This window comes from Boleophthalmus pectinirostris, unplaced genomic scaffold (assembly GCF_026225935.1).
Source record: "Boleophthalmus pectinirostris isolate CB_2022bp ecotype Guang Dong unplaced genomic scaffold, ASM2622593v1 HiC_scaffold_12, whole genome shotgun sequence".
Lineage (NCBI taxonomy): Eukaryota > Metazoa > Chordata > Actinopteri > Gobiiformes > Gobiidae > Boleophthalmus > Boleophthalmus pectinirostris.
This window is the reverse complement of record NW_026571018.1, coordinates 26,661,310-26,679,320: the sequence shown is the minus strand read 5'-3', so window position 1 is coordinate 26,679,320 and position 18,011 is coordinate 26,661,310. Positions and strand designations below refer to the sequence as shown.

Sequence of the window (18,011 nt, the reverse complement as noted above, 5' to 3'; positions counted from 1 at the left end):
TGGTCAGATTGTGTTGAAATAAAGCTCAGATTAAAGTGTAACTTGAGTAGCAGAGCTTCAGACAGAGCAGTGCCTACATTAGCATCACACCCCCAAGGAATTCTGATGACATTAGTTATAAAGTATTAATTGTCCAATCCCCTACTTAAAATACTAATGGTTTGCTGTCAACCCATGAAAGAAAAAGGAAACACAATTTTCACTGTTATCTAAATTAATAATGTATTCTTGGTATTACCTAATTATGCTTCACTAGATCCCGGAGGAGATGGTGACTCAGTCTAGGAACTCATACATGGAGGCAGAGCTGCTGGCGCCCCCGCTGGACGAACTTGGTAAAGTCCATGATGAGGAGGTGGATGAGGAGGATGAAGAGGAGGACGAGGAAGGATCCTATCACACACACATCGAAAATCTGATCCAACATCTTCTGAAAGAGGCCAAGGACAAGAGCAAAGGCTGGGTGTCACGGCCCACCATCGACCACACTGAGCTGGCCTTCAAAAAGGTACAATTTCTGCAATGATATGGTTGATTAGGCACATTTTATAGCTATGTATCTTACACTGTATGTAATGTTTTTATCTACACTGTGTACACAATTATTAGGCAAGTGGGCATTTTGACCATATCAAGATTTGTATGCATCTTCTCCATCTCCAAGTTGTTTAAATTTGGATTCTTATTGGATTTAAGCATATTCGGTAATAGCGAGAGTGTGGCCTAAGGAGATCAACACCCTATTTCAAGGTGTACAGAATTATTAGGCAGCTTTTTTTTGACTCCATGAATCAAAGGCTTATGACCAGTATTGAGAAGAAGGGTGGCTGTATTGGCCACTAAACATTAATCTGTAAATTTTGAGTTGTTTACTATTCTGACAGACGAAAATCAAGAAGTGAGAATGGAAAATATTCGTTTTTCATTTAGTTGGGTAATAATTATGCAGTAGTTGCTCAATAAATGTGCACATATAGATTTTCTCCTCAGAAAATCAAAACTTCACTTTTGCTTTCTTAAATATTCAGGTTTGAGGTTTATTAACATTTTGCATTGACTGAGAGCACTGCAGTTGTTCCACTATAAATACAGCTTGCCTAATAATTAGGTACACAGTGTACTTTATTTTATCATAACCTTGTTTTGATAAAAAAAAAATTTTTACTAAACTATATGATTAGTGCATTGCATACTGTGGCTAAGCAAAAGGCTCTAGTGTTTTATTGCTGCTGAGAAACAGCAGTATACATAGTGTATTCCACACCATGTATTGTATCTAACACTTATTATCCATGTGTCGTAGGTGGGAGATGGAAACCCTCTCCGGCGCTGGAGGATCAGTCTGGAGGTGTCAGCAGCTCCCTTTGAGGTGCTGCAGCGGCTGTTGAAAGAGCGCCCCCTGTGGCAGACTGACCTACTGCAGGAGAAGGTCCTGGAAACTCTGGACAAGCAAACAGATGTGTATCAGTATTCTTGCCGCAATATGGCACCACAGTCCAGCTCTGACTATGTGGTACTAAGGTGGGTTCTCATCAAAATCATTTATCTAAATGCATTACTAAAATGTGAGCTGTGTACTTTTTGGGGAAGTTAGTTGATTTCCTGTGAGTGAACAAATTTGAAATACACAAAGATGCAGTGACTGAAGCTTTCATCAAAATATGCAGATCTAGTGTTCTGTTTTATGGTGTGAAAACTAAAACTTGCACATTGCGCCATAATCACTTAAATTACAATTTTAGCGTGTTCTAGTGTAAAAATGTAACTAAAAACTATTCATTTCATAGAATTGTTGTGCTAAAAAATATGTTATCCAGATAAATAAAAGAGAAAATTAAAACAAAAGTAAACTTAGCATTTAAAAATATATTATACTATATGCATTTTATAGGTGCCAGTACAATCTGCATGTTACTGTGATGCTGTCTGACTAGCCCTGCTTGTCTCCTGTCTCCTCAGGTCTTGGCGCACAGACCTGTGCAGAGGGTCTTGTGCTCTGGTGTGTGCCTCAGTGGACCATGAGGACAGCCCTCGGACCGGAGCTGTGAGGGGGGTGGTCCTGGAGTCCCAGTACCTCCTGGAGCCCAGCGCAACAGGGCGCACCAGACTCACCCACATCTGCAGAGTGGATCTCAGGTGAGGGAAAGTCACCATTACATGCAAGAAGATTGTTTTTACTCTAACACTGTATAAATAGTTTCCTGCAAAAGTAAGAATTATGGTATAGTATGACTTTACACTTTAAAGCTACTGAATGTTTTAAATGTTGGAAATGTGTTTAGTTCTGTATAGGGAGTTTGTAGCCAGAAACTGACGGACTGATTTATGTAGAATTTACATCACCCTTAACCTGACATAAATATGCACTAAGTGTATGGATGAAGTACAAATTATTATTATTATTATTATTATTATTATAAGTGTTACAATTCAAATTATTTAAATGTTTTAAATGTGTTTGGTATTGGCAATTCATAACCAGCCATACACTGACTGCCTATTGTGCAGTTTACCCCACCTTAAGCCATATAACTGATATTCATAAGATCAAATGAAGTGTATGTTGGTCATGTCACTATAATAATTTATTTTGTGGCCCTATTTCCGCTCAACATTTTATTAGACACAACCTAATGTAGTTTTTGCGTATTTCTTTATTCAGAGGAAGATCTCCAGAATGGTACAATAAAGCTTTTGGTCACCTCTTGGTAAATGAAGCCCAGAGGGTCAGGTCCTCCTTCCAGACCATGGATTCACCCCAGAGTCCCGAAGCCAAACTCTGACCCAGAAATCAAGCTCTATCTCGGGGGGACACTGCCACATCAGCGGGACACACAGACAGACAGGTGTGAGCCTTTGTCCTGAGGTGGGCTCTGAACAGTCACCGGGAGACCAACCATTTTGCTGCTGAACTAATCTGAGCTTCACTGCACCACATTGTACTGAACTACAGTCATTTACATTCACAAAAAGATATTGATAAAATGGCTTTAATGGGCTATTAATATATTCAATTATTTTTATGACAGGACTTAGAACTAAAAAAAAAAAGTTCTGTCATGTAAGTCTGTGTAATGATTTGAAATGTTTTGGCGTAGATGGTTTATTATTAATATTATGAATTAAATTTGATTTCATCTTAATGTTTGTTCATTTATAAACAAAACCAAATGCCAATTGCAATCATATTGTATATTTGTATTAAGCAATAGCTATACATGTTTTTGTTTATTTTACATTTTATTTTAAATTATTTAACTACTATTATTTATGTCAGTGAAATATTAATATAATATATATGCTTTAGTAGTAGAACTGAGAAGCTGGATGACAAAATCAGCATTAGCAATAGCCTCCTGCTCTTGTGTTGACGCACTTATACAAAGCTTTCTATGCAGCATAACTCTTTCTGAATGCTCTGCTCAAATGACTGGGTTCAGTACAATGGTGCACAAACCAGTGCTTCAACAAAAGTAAACTGTCATTGGGTCCATGAGATTTGGTTTGGGCTTAAGATGTTAATATCATGGTTATACTTTGATCACTATTTTAAACGCATCTAAATGTTATTTTAACATATTAATGTCCTTTTATGTATCTCTGTATATGGTATATCTGTTGCTTTTGCAGTCATGTTTTACTATGTCTAAGACATGTGACCATTTCACTGCTTCTGGGAAGCACGTTTGAACCAGTGTGAGTGTGGCAGATCAGGCGCATTGTAAATATGTCAGCACATCCAGCATCACAGCTTCACCCAGGGTCTTCCTCATACTGATCATATTGATACACTCAAATGTGAACTTCACCAAAGCAATAGCAGAATCCAAGCTTGCTCTGCCTGGCCCTGCCTCGGCTTCTTTAGTTTCAGCTGTTGGCAGCATAGGTACCATTTTTCTGTGATACAAATCTTGTCAGTGTTGAACCCTGAGGATGCCGTGAGTGGATGGCGTGTATGTTATGTGCTGTAGATATATATATATTTGTGTGTGTGTGTGTGAGTGTGAGAGAGAGCGCGAGAGAAAGAAAGAGGACGGGGGCTTTGTGGACCTGAGCTGATCTCTGAACGGGACAGCTCCAAACTTCAGACCACAGGAAGTGTTGGTTCTTTCTGACAAAACAAATAAATGTTTCTAAAAGAAAATAAAAGATGGTTCTTTTGTTGGTTTTGTTTTGTTTTGTTTTGTTTTCTTCACCTGAAACTGAAGAACAAACTTATTCCAGGTAACAACATTCGGTACTTGAGGCATATTTTATTTAAGCATTGTTTATTAGTTAGTACTTTCAATGTGTAACTTAATTTTCTTAACATCACAATCATTTTCCCTGTTCCTATGCTACTTTGTTTGGACGCTTGGAACCTTGACAAGGCATGGATCATTTTGGCACACAAACTTTCAATGCCCCGATATATCCACAGAGGGGCGCTGTTGTTTTACCAGAGGCTGAAGGTCATGAATGAAAGTGTACCGTAGAGCTGATGTTCGTATATTTAGACCTAGTGAATGGAGAGTGTTGAAGCCATCAGCCCGTTTTCCCCAGAGGACGCAGCGCCGCGCCAAAGTGAGCCGTCCCGCGTGGATCAATACTCAATCACATTTACCTACTTAACCGTGAGGACGAAGGGAGTTCGGGCCACCGCAGCTCTTCAAGCCTTACCACCTGTGACAAGGCACAAATGGGTGAACAGTACGCTAAGTCTGCGCTCATTTAACATGTCAGTGATTTTATCTTCAAAGTAGGGCGCACGTCGCGAGCCCTGAATACTAATTACGGTTCTCTCTGTGGGTCTCCGCCGCTCCGAGGTTCCAACTGTGAACATTATGTTCCTAGGTTTACTATGAACCCGCTCCAAACAGTAAAAGAACAAGGATGGGTCACGGGCGCAAGTATACATCATTCAACTGTCTGCATCGCCAAATGTGCGTGTGCGTAAAGCCGGGAAAAAGAAGGAAATATGGCAAATTATTTAACAAGACTCTGCTGGACACGTGTAGACGATCTTGATACACAGGCCTGTGTTCCAATGAATGCGTAAATCCAGTGTGACATGTTTTATAGATAGAGACAGTAATGAGATGAGAGTGCGCATCAAGAGTGACCTCCTCTGGGTTGATTGAGAACTGCATTCCCAAGCTTTTGCTCAAGAAAATATTTACAACTTGACAATTTCATTTATTTAAAAAAAATTATCAAGTGGCCTACTTCTAGGCACATGTCAATAAGCAAACAAGTTTGGTTCAGGTCTTGTGCCATGTTGGTTTATGAAATGAACAATAAGTAATTGTAAACAAATACAATGGACCTATGCTAGTTTTCTTTATTTACGTCTGTCTTTACAATGCCTTAAGAGCATAACTATAGTGAATTCTATTGTACACGGATTAATGGCACTGTTATAATAGCTAGAGGATGATAATAAATGAAGAACACACACAAAGCGATTTAGTGTTCCTTTGTGTAATAATTACACTGCACTGTGGCACACAATACAGCAGGGTGTCTGATTTGTTAACACAGCAGATGTTTAGAGGCGTGATGGATTTGGGACCCCTCAGCTGAACCCATTTCCTTTAATCCTGTCACAAACTGGTACATTTGCTTTGCTCTGATAATTTGATGAAGTCATGAGGTCTGAGTCACTGTGTCTCATACCACATAAATGTAATGCACCATTATAATTGATCATTTCCTCACTAAACGCAGGTGATTGCTGCAACATTAGTGATAATGTCATTTGTGGTGATTAGAAAATTATAAACAAACATAATATCCGTTTGATGATGGCATTTGACATCAGGTTAATATTGGACCATATTTGTTGTTAGTCCAGGTTTAGGCCTCATGAGACCAGGTGTAGTACCAGAACAGTCCCAGTCCTGATGTGGGGTGTGTGTGCTCCCCCAGGATCCATGTCACACTGTGAGCTGGCCACGTTCTCAGGTAATAAAATTATACATGTAGGAGCAGTTTGCAGACAGCATATTTGTACTAATGGAGTTATATTTTGATTGAAATAGCAGAATTCTTATTCAAATAAAAGTTTGGGTTACTCTTAGTTTAGTTTAGTCTTTATTTGAAGGGACAATGTACAGAGACATTAAGATCATAAAAACAGAGTACTGCACCAGTTTAGAGCTAAATAGTTAGTTTCTTGCCTGACCAGACAGTTTGTCAAAGTATGTGGTTCTGAGTGATTAGTTCCAGACAGTTGAGTGTTTCCTCAAATACCTTTTTTTCTCTTTCTTGAGTAATTTCTTGCCCTTATACCTTCTACTTGAGTAATTTTATTTTGAAGTGATGCCACCCTTACTTGAATAGATAGTTTGTCTCCTCTCCCTCCTCTGTTGCAGCTCAGAGGAAGTGCAGACGGGGGCAGATGTGTCTGATTTGTCTTCAGACTTCCACGATAAGGTCATTAATGAATAAATGATCAGGCCATGAATGATGCAGGAGGGAGAGTGGGGAGAGGCCTCTGTGTTACAGTGTCTGAGCTTGTGGTCTGGATTGGCAAAATATTAACCCAATTTTATGTACTATTTATACGGACATGTCAGGCAGGAGATAGGAGCAGAGGCTGGATTATATCATGTTTTTTGCCCTTTTGTAATCATTTGGAAATATTAGTTTGGGTATTCAATTCAACAAATATACAAGTGAATATTTTCTATGCATTTAACTCATCCTTAAAGAGATTGAGGCCCCCTTTTCAATTCTACTTCCATAATCCATTGCTCTCACAGTCTGCCCTCTGCCTTTTTTAACCTGTTGCTCTATAGGCTCCAGTGACTTTCCATGAACCCAGTTTGTTGCAGAAGGTTTGTTTTAAGAATTTAGTTACAACTTGTCAGGGCTTTTTTCAGTCTGGTAAATAATTAAACAATTCTACAGAAATGTTGTCTTTTAACTCAATATCATCATCATCGTCACTGGGTTTGGTTCATAATGACACACATTAACAAGTGCTCCAGACCGGACACATGTCAGACAGGCTCAGTCAAGTGTGTAACTGACTCGACAACTGCTTGGAGTTACCATGGGAATATGTACTGTTTCCACTTACACAATGTGCTTTCAGTTTGGTGCATATAAAAGGTAGATGCATGTTTTTGTTTCTTTTTTCCTTTTTGTTTATTTCAGCGTAAGAATCTCATTATCAATTGGATATAGAAATAATAATAATAATATAGTGCCCAAAAGACTCCCAAAGTGTTTTACATTATTGACTCATTCAGCTCCTTTTGTAGCCGCAGCTTCTCCATAGGCGCCTCCGACCACCACCATTCACACACTCCATTCATACTAGACAAGGTGGTGTGAAGTGTCCTGCCCAAATGCACAACAACAGCATGCACTAGAGCCACAGCAGCACTTGTATTGATTGATTGATTGATTGATAGCATTTATATAGTGCCAAAGCACTTTACAGTTCATTATTCAGTCACTCCACACTTAGTGGTGGTAAGCTACTACTGTAGCCACAGCCGCCCTGGGGCAGACTGACGGAAGCAAGGCTGCCAATCTGTGCCATCGGCCCCTCCGACCACCACCATCACTCACGCTCACACCAGTCTCATACTAGGCAATGTGGGTGAAGTGTCTTGCCTAAGGACACAACGACAGTTTTTTGCCACTGGCACCCCACTGTATTGGTATTTGGTTTGCAACCCAAAATTACCCAATCCCGACGATGCTTATAGCTTCCTAGATCAGAGGAGATTGGGCATTCTCAGGGTGATATGCTTCTTCCCTTTTACATATCCAAAACACTAAATATACATTCATTATATGTGGGTTTCAGAGTAATCGAACATTTGCACAGTTGCCAAAGCAGTTAACAATAAATTGGTGAAGTCCCCAGGGAGCTGAACTGCATGATTAAATTAGATATACAATTCTTCACATTCCTGTCACACTAATTGTGACACATGTGAAAACCATATCTCATTGACAGCTATAATATGAATAGGCCTCCAGGTTTGACCGCTCCATAATAGCCCTTCATCATGGATCCCTGTGGTGCTGTTTATTGAGTTATACTTGATGTGTGTCGAGGGCTCGCTCACCAAACACTAACAAGACTCTGCATCTGATGACTCACTGTCTGTACGGGCTCTACAGTGAGGTTTGGAGAGGGGGAGCCTCGTCGCACAGAGGAGGGTCTGGGGGTTGATGCCCCGCTCTAGTCCTTTGTCCTCATGTTAAAGTCCAGCTCTGGTCCAGACTGACAGCTCTTCAGATAATGTCATATGAGTCACAGTGCTTCTGCCATACCCACTAATCATGTGTCAGCAGGATTTGCTGTATGCTGCAATCAGCCAGTGTGTCTGAGACTAAATACAAACCTGAAAAGTAAACGGTGTAATAAATTATACTTTTTGCTTGTTGTATTATCCATTGAAATACTTACAATATTATCCAAAAAGTACAATTTAATGATTAGGTAAAAGGACGTAACAATGGATGTGTGGATGGGACTGATTCAAAGTACAAAAATATAATTTGCAATTGTGCACTGTAAATGGTTTGGAAAAAAGGGGTGAGCTGAAAAAACTAAATGGGAACACTAACACTAACACGAACACTCTCTTAACACTAGTTCATTTTATGTTATGTAAATGGAATTGCAGTATTTATGCAGCATTTTATTTTATTTTGTATCAATGAATTGAATCTGTGAAGGTCACAAAATGGACCAATGTATGCATTTTACTTCTGATACAACATCACAGCCTCTTGGTCTGTATATATATCACATGATATCATATATTAGATCATAACAGAGCAGGTCTTTTTTCGACTATTAACAAATCATTTCTATTCAGCAATTATCTTAATAGTCAGAACTATATGATTAATTGTTGCGACCCTTCAGTGGTCACTATTAAAATCAATAAAATAGTAAAGGGTTTACAATGTTATTCGTAATAAAATGTATATATTAGTATCTTCTTGACTACTATATTTTATAAACTTTTCTGAGCTATATCAAAAGAAAATATTTTAACCCACTTTGCAATCCCCAATGTAGCTTCAACATGCCACAACCGTTATTCCCAAGATGTCTGGAGAAACATGTCCTATTTTTATGTGCCTCCTATAAGAAAGCCTGTTTAATCTGTTTAACTTTATTTGTGAGTTTGTAAATCCTTGGAGAGTGCTGTGCTACAGCTATTATTACTCACACTACAGTGGGGTTGATACGAGCATCGCCCAGACTTCTACTGAGAGCCCTATTCCCTGTTCAACAACTCACAAACTGGCACTGGGCGCATCAACAAACTGAAACACTCATTTGAAACTAAAGCATACTTTTATATATGTGGTATTACTTTACTACATATATGCTCTCATCAAGTTTATATTTTGTGTGTTAAACCAGTATTTACCTTTTGTAAAATATTGCTGCATTAATCAACTTTTAATCAGAGGTAATGCATACAGAACAGACAGATTGTATTGAGCTTTGTCACTAAAATAACGTAGCAACACTAAAGTAAAGAAAAAAATAATTTCTACACAAGATTCAAAAACACACAAAATAAATAATAATGTAATTGAGTTGTGGTAGGATAATTGTGTAATAGATTATAAAGCAAATAGGTCATGTAAGTAAGCAATTATTATTATCCAATAGTAATTTGATGAATTAGACTTTCCAGTGATTCAGTAAAACGTGGATGGATATGGGCTGTTATTTTTGTGTGTTTGGACCCACTGCGTACAATGATGCACAAACAAGTCAATACTTTAAATCTATACAGACCAAACAACAGCCTTAAAAACACAGGACAAGAGAAGCCACAATGAAATGCTGTGACTCGTTTTTCATCTTTGCTTTTCATTTACTTTTCTTTGTTTTCACTTTCAAAATGTTATTATTTTTATACTGTTAAAAGATAAAATGTTCTTGTTCCTACCTCAAGGAGAATGTTAGTTAATTGTTCACCTTTAGGTTACTCCATCTTAAGCTTGTAATAAGAAATAAAAGATGAATTCATATTGTTTTGAACTATTGAAGTGGACAGTTTTGTAGGTTTACTGTAATATAATACATTTACAGAACCATTTCCTTGACCTTGTGTATTATTTACAAACACAGCAAAAATACTCGAATTGCATCTTATTTCAAGCCATATTATTTCTTAAGTTGCTCCATTCATAAATGTATTTTCTTATTTTAAGGCCATTTATCTTAATTAAGCTATCTAATCAGTTAGAAAGTTCTTGAAACCAATGAAATAATGCCACACAAGGATTTTTAAAAATTATTATTATAATTTTTAAGGTGCATTGTGTAGCTTTTCTGGTGAAGGGTCCTTCAAATACTTTTCTCTTTGTCTGGAATATTTCACAGTATGGTATTAAACCTTTCTATGTTCATGAAGAACAAACCAGATCAAGTTACAGGTCAGATCTGTGGCGAGGCGACCCTGCTCACAGTCAGAGTTATAAACCGCCTGTAATTAAATAAATGTGAAGTAGAGCAGTTTAATGTCATACTGTGGAACATTCCAGGCAGAGCAGTGACAGCAAATCAGAGACTAAAGAAATCATCAAGAATAAAAACGTCAACTAAACATAATAAATCGCAACATAGCCAAATAAATAAAATAACGAATGCCACATCCGTAGAGAGCTTAACAGAAATAGTGCACCCCAACAATTATCCACACAAGAAATTTAATCTGAACTTGTCAAACAGCTCAAACGCAGATTCTGAATTCAAATCGTCTTAAGCGAGACTATCCCATTTTCTCAGTGTTTGAGACTGGACTTCAAAGTAGATTAAATTATGTGCATAGACACTGATCCACCCCACTCGCTCTCTCTCGATGACCCATAGTCACCCAGATCCGGAACAAGCTGCCCATTAACTCCATGTTGTCTGAAATGTTTGTGTGCATCAGAGTTTGCAGAAATATACGAGAGACAACATTTAGTGCACGTCCTGATCAAACGCTCCCATTGCCTCTCTCCGTGTCTGCATGATTTATGTGATTTATACAAGTCCCTCACAAGAAATACAAGTCTGTGATCCTCCGCCCACACCACATCAAACTAGACTTCCACATCTCCACAGCAGCTCTCCTGTACTGAACCTGTACTGAACCTAGATACTACAGTCATGTGATACTCAGGCTCTATCAGATTGATTTGTGCTAGAACAGAGAGTTGTCACATGTGTAAATCAGATGCTACCAGAACGTTTTCTCAACCTCAGAGTTTATTGCGCTCTGTAAACGGTATCATCATCCTTAATCTGGACTAACCCGTGCAGGTGACATGAGGATTACCACTGGAAAACAAAAAATGAACCAAAACTTCACAATATCAGAACAAAAAAAGAGCCATACTCACAACACACACCATCAGTGAAAGTTGAAAGGTCCTATATTGCACAAAATTGACTCTTGTGAGCTTTAAGCCATGTTCTAATGTTACCTCCTCAAAAACATACTTGGAGGTGTGTTTTGTTTCATTCACACCTTTGAGAAATCCTTTTATTACCTGGTCCCAGAAGGATTGACCAGGTTTTGTATTCACCCTGTGTGTGTGTGTCTGTCCACCTGCAATAATTCTGCCATTTATGGACCAATTGTCACCAAATTTGGTACGTGGGTCAAGCCCCCGTGCCCGATGCTGCAAAAAAAAAAAAGGTTTGGTGACGATCCGAGGTCATTTGAGGTCACACGGGTCAATTAAAAGGTCACGCCATTATAAAGGATAGGCAATGTCGGCAATTTCTGAACCATCTCAAATATTCACCCAATCATCACACAGGTTGGCACACACATAACCGGGGTATGGGCTCCTCATAAACTGGCTTCCAAGTGATGAACTGCCCCCACCAATGCCTCATGGGGGACCAGGTTGCTCTATCTGATTGCGCTTGTTTTTAGTCTGTCTACATCTCCAAAACTCAAAATGCTCTGTTCCACCTTGTGATGTCATGAAGCAGTAGTTTTCAGATTAACAATTAACCTTTCACCTTTTGCTCAGAAGAAAGTTAGAAATAGTGAGTTACAGGGTTGAAATTATGCCAGTGATTCTAGGTGTACAGAGTTTAATATGGTTTGTGTGTTAAACATGTGTCAATGATACAAACATAGACCATATATATGAGTGGACATTCCTTCTGACCCAGGGTCCAATTGACTTACACTGGAATCTTATCGCCCCCCTCTCTCTGTAACTGCTGCAGCGAGCCTCGTCCATCCAGAATTTATTTATTTTTTGCTATTTTGTCCATCAAAAAATTCATAACATAAAGCCTGGCTCCAGATTATAGACTGTATTCGCTTCTTTTATTACAGAAACAAAACAACATTACATAGATACAGTATAAAGTGCAGATGGGATTGTTGTGCATCAATGCAAAGTTCAGTTCACAGTTATGGCAGGTGTGGAAGGTACAGAGATATAAATGTAAATGCATACACATACATATATACACATACATACATACATACATACATACATACATACTTAATTTAAAGACAAAACCAAACAAAAAACAAAACTATGTAAACTTAAATTGAGGCAGAGAATGCGTACAAAGAAATCAATACAAGAAACTGAGGAAGTGGTTAAAAATAAAATCCTAATTCTTCTGTGATTGTAATGTTAAAAATACGTTTTAGAGTTTTTAAGATACTTCTTGATGTCTAGGATAATGATTTTGAAAAGGGGTCTGGAATTGGAGAATTTGGATATATGGATATGAAATTTTCCCAACAGAATGAGCAGGTTTACTAAATATTCAGTTTTATGTTGGAAGTAGGTCCTTATGCTATAGTAATATATGTTAATATTAGGGAATTAACAATAACCAAAATATCATAAAATTCCAGACTGTTGCTTTAAGAGTTATACTGCAGCAATAGCTAAAAAAAAAAGACAGAGGAAACTACATGATCCTCCTATAAGAAGAAATAACAGTTCTAAGCACTTTTAAGTCTTAGTTCTTTGGATTAAGTCTTGTCAAGGCATTTTAAGAGGAAAAAGTAGCATATTCACAGTTTTTTTAGCCTCCAAAAAATATCGCAATAAATATCGTACCGTGAGATGTATATCGTGAAAATATTGTACCGAGACATTTGGATATTGTTACATCTCTAATCGTGAGCCTCCCCACCATGAGCTTTCCCACGATATACCATGATGATATCGTATCGTGAGACTTGGATATCGTTACACCCCAAGTAATTATATATCGCAAGCCTCATTTAAGTGGTGCTGAATGCTATGGGTCACACTTGCTCAGCCAAAACCCGTTTCCTCAGCAAAAACTCTATGTATGTTTTTGCTGAGGAAACAACATGATAACATAGATCAGAGAATTTAAACAAGCATGATGATTCTTAGCTGCAGAATACCATTTTAATACTGTAATATACACATTTCTTTAGAGTGAAAATGGAATAGACTTTGCTTCAATTACTGATTATATGTAAGCAGATGTCTGTGTTATCCCTTAGTCATTCGAGTCAGGTACATTGCAAACTTTTGAACTTTCTTAAAGGGCCCATATTACGCTATTTTCTGATCTATATTATAAAGTTGTTTCCTCATCACAAACATACCTGGAGTTGTGTTTTGTTTCATTCACACATGTTCAACACATAAACCCTGCAGATTTAGGTGGAGTTCTTCTCTCAGACAGAAAACACTCTGTTCTACCTTGTGACATCATGTGGTAATTAATACAGGACGTGCTCCACTGTGTTTTTGAACTCAATACAGACACTAGAATTAATTTGATAATTTTAGCCCTGGAAATGCCAATCTATTCTGAACAAAAGGTTAAATTCTGTGTATGTTTTGAGGAGGTACCAACATTATAACATGGTTTAAAGCTCACAAGAATCAATTCTGTGTAATATAGGATGTTTAAATTAGATATATAAAAGTCTGTATCACTGATTTAAAGTTCCAGGAGTGCAGAAGGACAATTCCACCATTTTAAAGCCCTAATTTCACTAACACAACACTTCACTTGTTCAAAAGATAATCACCAAATCAACTAAAGTGTTACAAGAGATAACACAGCTATCTATTCCATCACTGGTATAAAGATATAATGTTTGGAGAGGCTGAAAGAGGAGGAACAATGAGTGCTTTTGGCCAATCAGAGGCAGATCCCGGTTAAGACCTCTCCATTCTGGTAAAGAAATCTTTTGTGGACTCGTGACAAAGAACTGCAGAACGAGCCTTTGTGTGGAAACAAAAGAGAGAGAGAGTGTTGTAGTGCTGTGTGCAGACAGAGAGAGAGAGATAGAGAGAGAGAAAGAGAGAGTGCCTGGTCCCCCGAGCTCTCACCTCTCCTTACGCCTCAGCACGGACCGCTCTGAGAAAAGATTCTGAGAGGAACAGAGGGATGGAGATGAAAGAGAGAGAGAAAGTAAGAGAGGAGAGTGGAAGATGAGAGAGGAAGAAAGAAAGAAAGGGGGAGGGAGAATGAGACAGAGATGGATAGAGAGTGAGAGAAGAAGAAAGGGAGATATTGGGAATGAGAAGGAGGGAGAGAGGGGCGCAGACAGGTGGGCCAAGGAAAGGAGAGAGAATTGAGGAAGGATAGAAAGAGGGAGAGAGGGGGAATAGACAGGTGGGACAAAGAAGGAAGAGGAAGAAGGAAAGAACGAAGATAGGCAAGAGTGAAAGAGGTAGAAAAAAGAAGAGAGGAATATGAGAGATGAGTGACGCAGACTTGAAAGTGACTTAGAGAAACAGACAGAGAGGAAAAGAGGGAAAGGGAGAAAGAAATACAAGAAGAAAGAAGAAGGGAGAAGGGAGAGCGAAGAGAAAGGGAGATGGAAGAAAGAGAAGTTGAGAGGGAGAAAAAAGGGGGTGAGAGAATGAGAAGGAAAGAGAAAAAGAAAGAAAGAAAGAAAGAAAGAGAAGAGAAGGAGGAAGAGGAGAGAGGGAGAGGAGAGTGAGTGAGGGGGACAAACAGGAAGAGAGACTTGGAAAGAAAAGAGAGCGTGAGGATAGACATGAGTGAAAGAGAGATGGACAGAAAGAAAGAAACAGAAAGAGTGAAATATGAGTGATGGGTGACACAGACTTGAAGGAGAGAGAAAAGGAAACAGACAGACAGGAAAAGAAGGGAGCGGGGTTAGATAGAAAGGGAAATACATGAAGAAGGAAGAGGAGAGGGAGACAGTGAGATTAGATAGAAAAAAAAGAGGAGTGGGAGAGAAAGAAAGGGAGGGAGCATGACAGCAGTGATGGAGAGGTGTGTGCAGATGGAGGTGTGTTCTTTGTTTGATTGGTTTGTGAGATGTGACGAGTCTTGTGTAAACTGTAGAGCCTTTTACTACTGTGTTATTTTAGGACCAAAAAGGATGAATTAATGTTGGTTTAAGATGCTCTAGAGAGGAGGGGGCACAGAGAAAGAGAGAGAAAAGCAATTACAATTAAGAAGTGTGTGCAAGAAAATCATAACAGCAATAAAACTTTTTATATATATATATACATGACCACTTGTCACTTTCTGAAGGTGACACAGAGTCCAGTCCATCCAGAGTGTGCTCAACAGCTGTATTAAAATCTATTGTTTTATTCTATCATCATAAAAACATGTATGAAATTTCCATGGTGCATGTACTTGTGTGTGATGGAGATATGTTTTTATACACAAAGGCTATATTTCAACATACAAGACAGCTGCAGTACATCCAGAACACTGCTGCTCGGGTCCTGACTCGAACCAGGAAGTATAATCACATGTGTCCTGTTCTCAGGTCTCTGCACTGGCTCCTGTGGCTCAGAGACATTGAAGCAGCTCTGCTTGTGTCTGTCCATGGCCTAGCACCAAAGTACATCTCTGACATGTTAGTGCCATATGAACCATCTCACACTCTGAGGAGCTCATGGACTGACCTCCTGCTGTTGCCCAGAGACAGGACTAAACAGGGTTTCAGATTCATGCAGCTGAAACCTGGAACGGTCATCCCGAACATGTGTGAAAGGCCTCTGCTTTAACTCCAAATGTCAAAATGCTTCTGTTTAGCTCTGCACATGACTGAAAGTTTTTTATTCCACACTCTCCTCTTTTAATGTTAATTTTATGATGACTATTTATGTTTTGATTTGTTTGCATTGCGATCTTATTGTATTTCTAATTCTGTAAAGCACTTTGAATTACTTTCTGTACAAATTGTGCTATAGAAATAAAACACCAAAATTCAGACTCATACCTAAAAGGGCAGGGATAGCATTTTGTTATAATAGAGGTCAATGGGAATCACAGATATTTTTTGTGAGTGTGAATGTATAGATTTAAGTAGATCTGTTGTTTTAAAACCAACTAAAAGTGCCACAAAAGAGGACTCATAAGGAAGTTTTTTCAAGGGTACAAGTAGCCGGAGTCAGCGCTACATATTTTTTCCTTTTAAACAGCCACCAGGCTCAGAGCACCCTCTTGCTGTGAAAGAGTAGTTTTGGCAGGGGGCATTTGATAGCATCCTGTGTTACAAATCCCACAAACATTTTGCCTCTCGCTCCATGAGGAAACAGCCCTATCTCACCCCAGCACTCCAAAAACCAGGGCAAGGACTGAGGATCCAGACATGAAAGAGACTGCTATCAACTGTTATATGAAAATAAACAGGAACAGGGCTAACGCCGCTTGGATCAGACAGTGACGAATCGGGGCGAGAGCGGCCGTGATAATGGAAGTCCTCCCCTGCAGATGTGTCCTGTTGGGCCCATGCACATTATGCACACAGTGTGAAACAGGCTTATAGCTCCATACTCCACTCACATGTAGTGACACCAGCTGACTCCATAGTGACAACATGGGAAGACTGAGATCAGCAAGACCCATGAGGCTTCTTAAAGGGGAAGTCCACCTGAAATGAATGGTTCTTAAAGTAGCCATTGTAGTCTTTATTGTCCCCAACAGGTAAGTCTTTCCTCATAGGGATGTCGAGATTAACTGGTGACAAAAAATATCAGGTACCACTAAACCTGAATCATTTTAAATAAACTATTTGCTCATTATTATGAATAAAGCCTAGTTATAATAAAGTCTTAATTATATAGGTCACAGTGTGGTGTAAGAAAAAGTCCCCCTTAAAAGTCCTGTATTACACGCAGTTGATTCTTATGAGTTTTAATCTATGTTAGAATGTTGGCACATCAAAAACATGCCTGGAGTTGTGATTTGTTTCATTCACACATGTTTGAGTAATCCTGCATTATCAGAGCGCTTTCTGTTTGAGAGAAGAACTCTAAAGTCTAAATCTGCACAACTCCAGATATGTTTTTGATGAGGAAACAGCATTATATAACTGCAGCATTACAAAATAATAAAATAAGGTAACATGAGCCCTTTAAATGTAAAGTGTGTTTTAAATGTCCCATTAACTTTATCATTCATAAATTTCATAAAACCGGTCACATACTGGGAAAGCTAATATATGCTGCTGTTTGGTCATAGAGTCAGTAATGTGATGTTAGTACAATAATCATGGATAAAAATCTCTCCTCTGTATTTTAACTGTGCCAATGGGTGATCTGTCAGGAGCAAGGGGTAACTACAGTGCAATGCTCAGGGGAACCAGGGTGACTCAGGATTACCTAGCTGGAGGACTGGTCAACTGTGCCTGTTTTAGGATAACAGGGCAAAGAGAAAACTCCACAGTGATATAAGTTCCACCTGATGACCTCCTTGCTGTGATGTGAAAGTGAAATCAAGTGCTAAATTTTGCTAGATTATTCGGGCAAATGATTCCTTCCTGATTTTAGAAGATATAATATTTTGATTTCAATTGCGTAATTGTAGGACCGGCGCCACACCAAATCATTCAAATTAGAAAGGAATCCTTCTTCCAGAGAACCACAGAAATGACCCACAATCAGGTTGTCTGGAAAATATTATTCAGTTATGCAGGCTACTAGAAACTTTAAAATTTGCCACAACAAGCACAGAGATTTAGCAAATGCTGATAGAATATGATAATGGAAAGGGAAGTTGAGAAGGCAAAAACTGTGAGCAAAATATA

General features: G+C 38.6%; 1 protein-coding gene across 2 annotated transcripts in view; it reads left to right on the top strand.

Moving 5' to 3' along the window:
* The window catches only part of stard13a (StAR-related lipid transfer (START) domain containing 13a), a 28,729-nt gene extending 24,580 nt beyond the window's left edge, over positions 1 to 4,149 (top strand). For both annotated transcript variants that reach the window (XM_055148640.1, XM_055148641.1), the window contains exons 11-14: positions 257 to 508; positions 1,304 to 1,521; positions 1,960 to 2,136; positions 2,663 to 4,149. In XM_055148640.1, coding sequence (XP_055004615.1) covers positions 257 to 508; positions 1,304 to 1,521; positions 1,960 to 2,136; positions 2,663 to 2,783 — 768 coding nt within the window. In that variant the 3' untranslated portion in view covers positions 2,784 to 4,149. The remainder of the gene's footprint in view (positions 1 to 256; positions 509 to 1,303; positions 1,522 to 1,959; positions 2,137 to 2,662) is intronic.
* Positions 4,150 to 18,011: the final 13,862 nt, after the last annotated feature.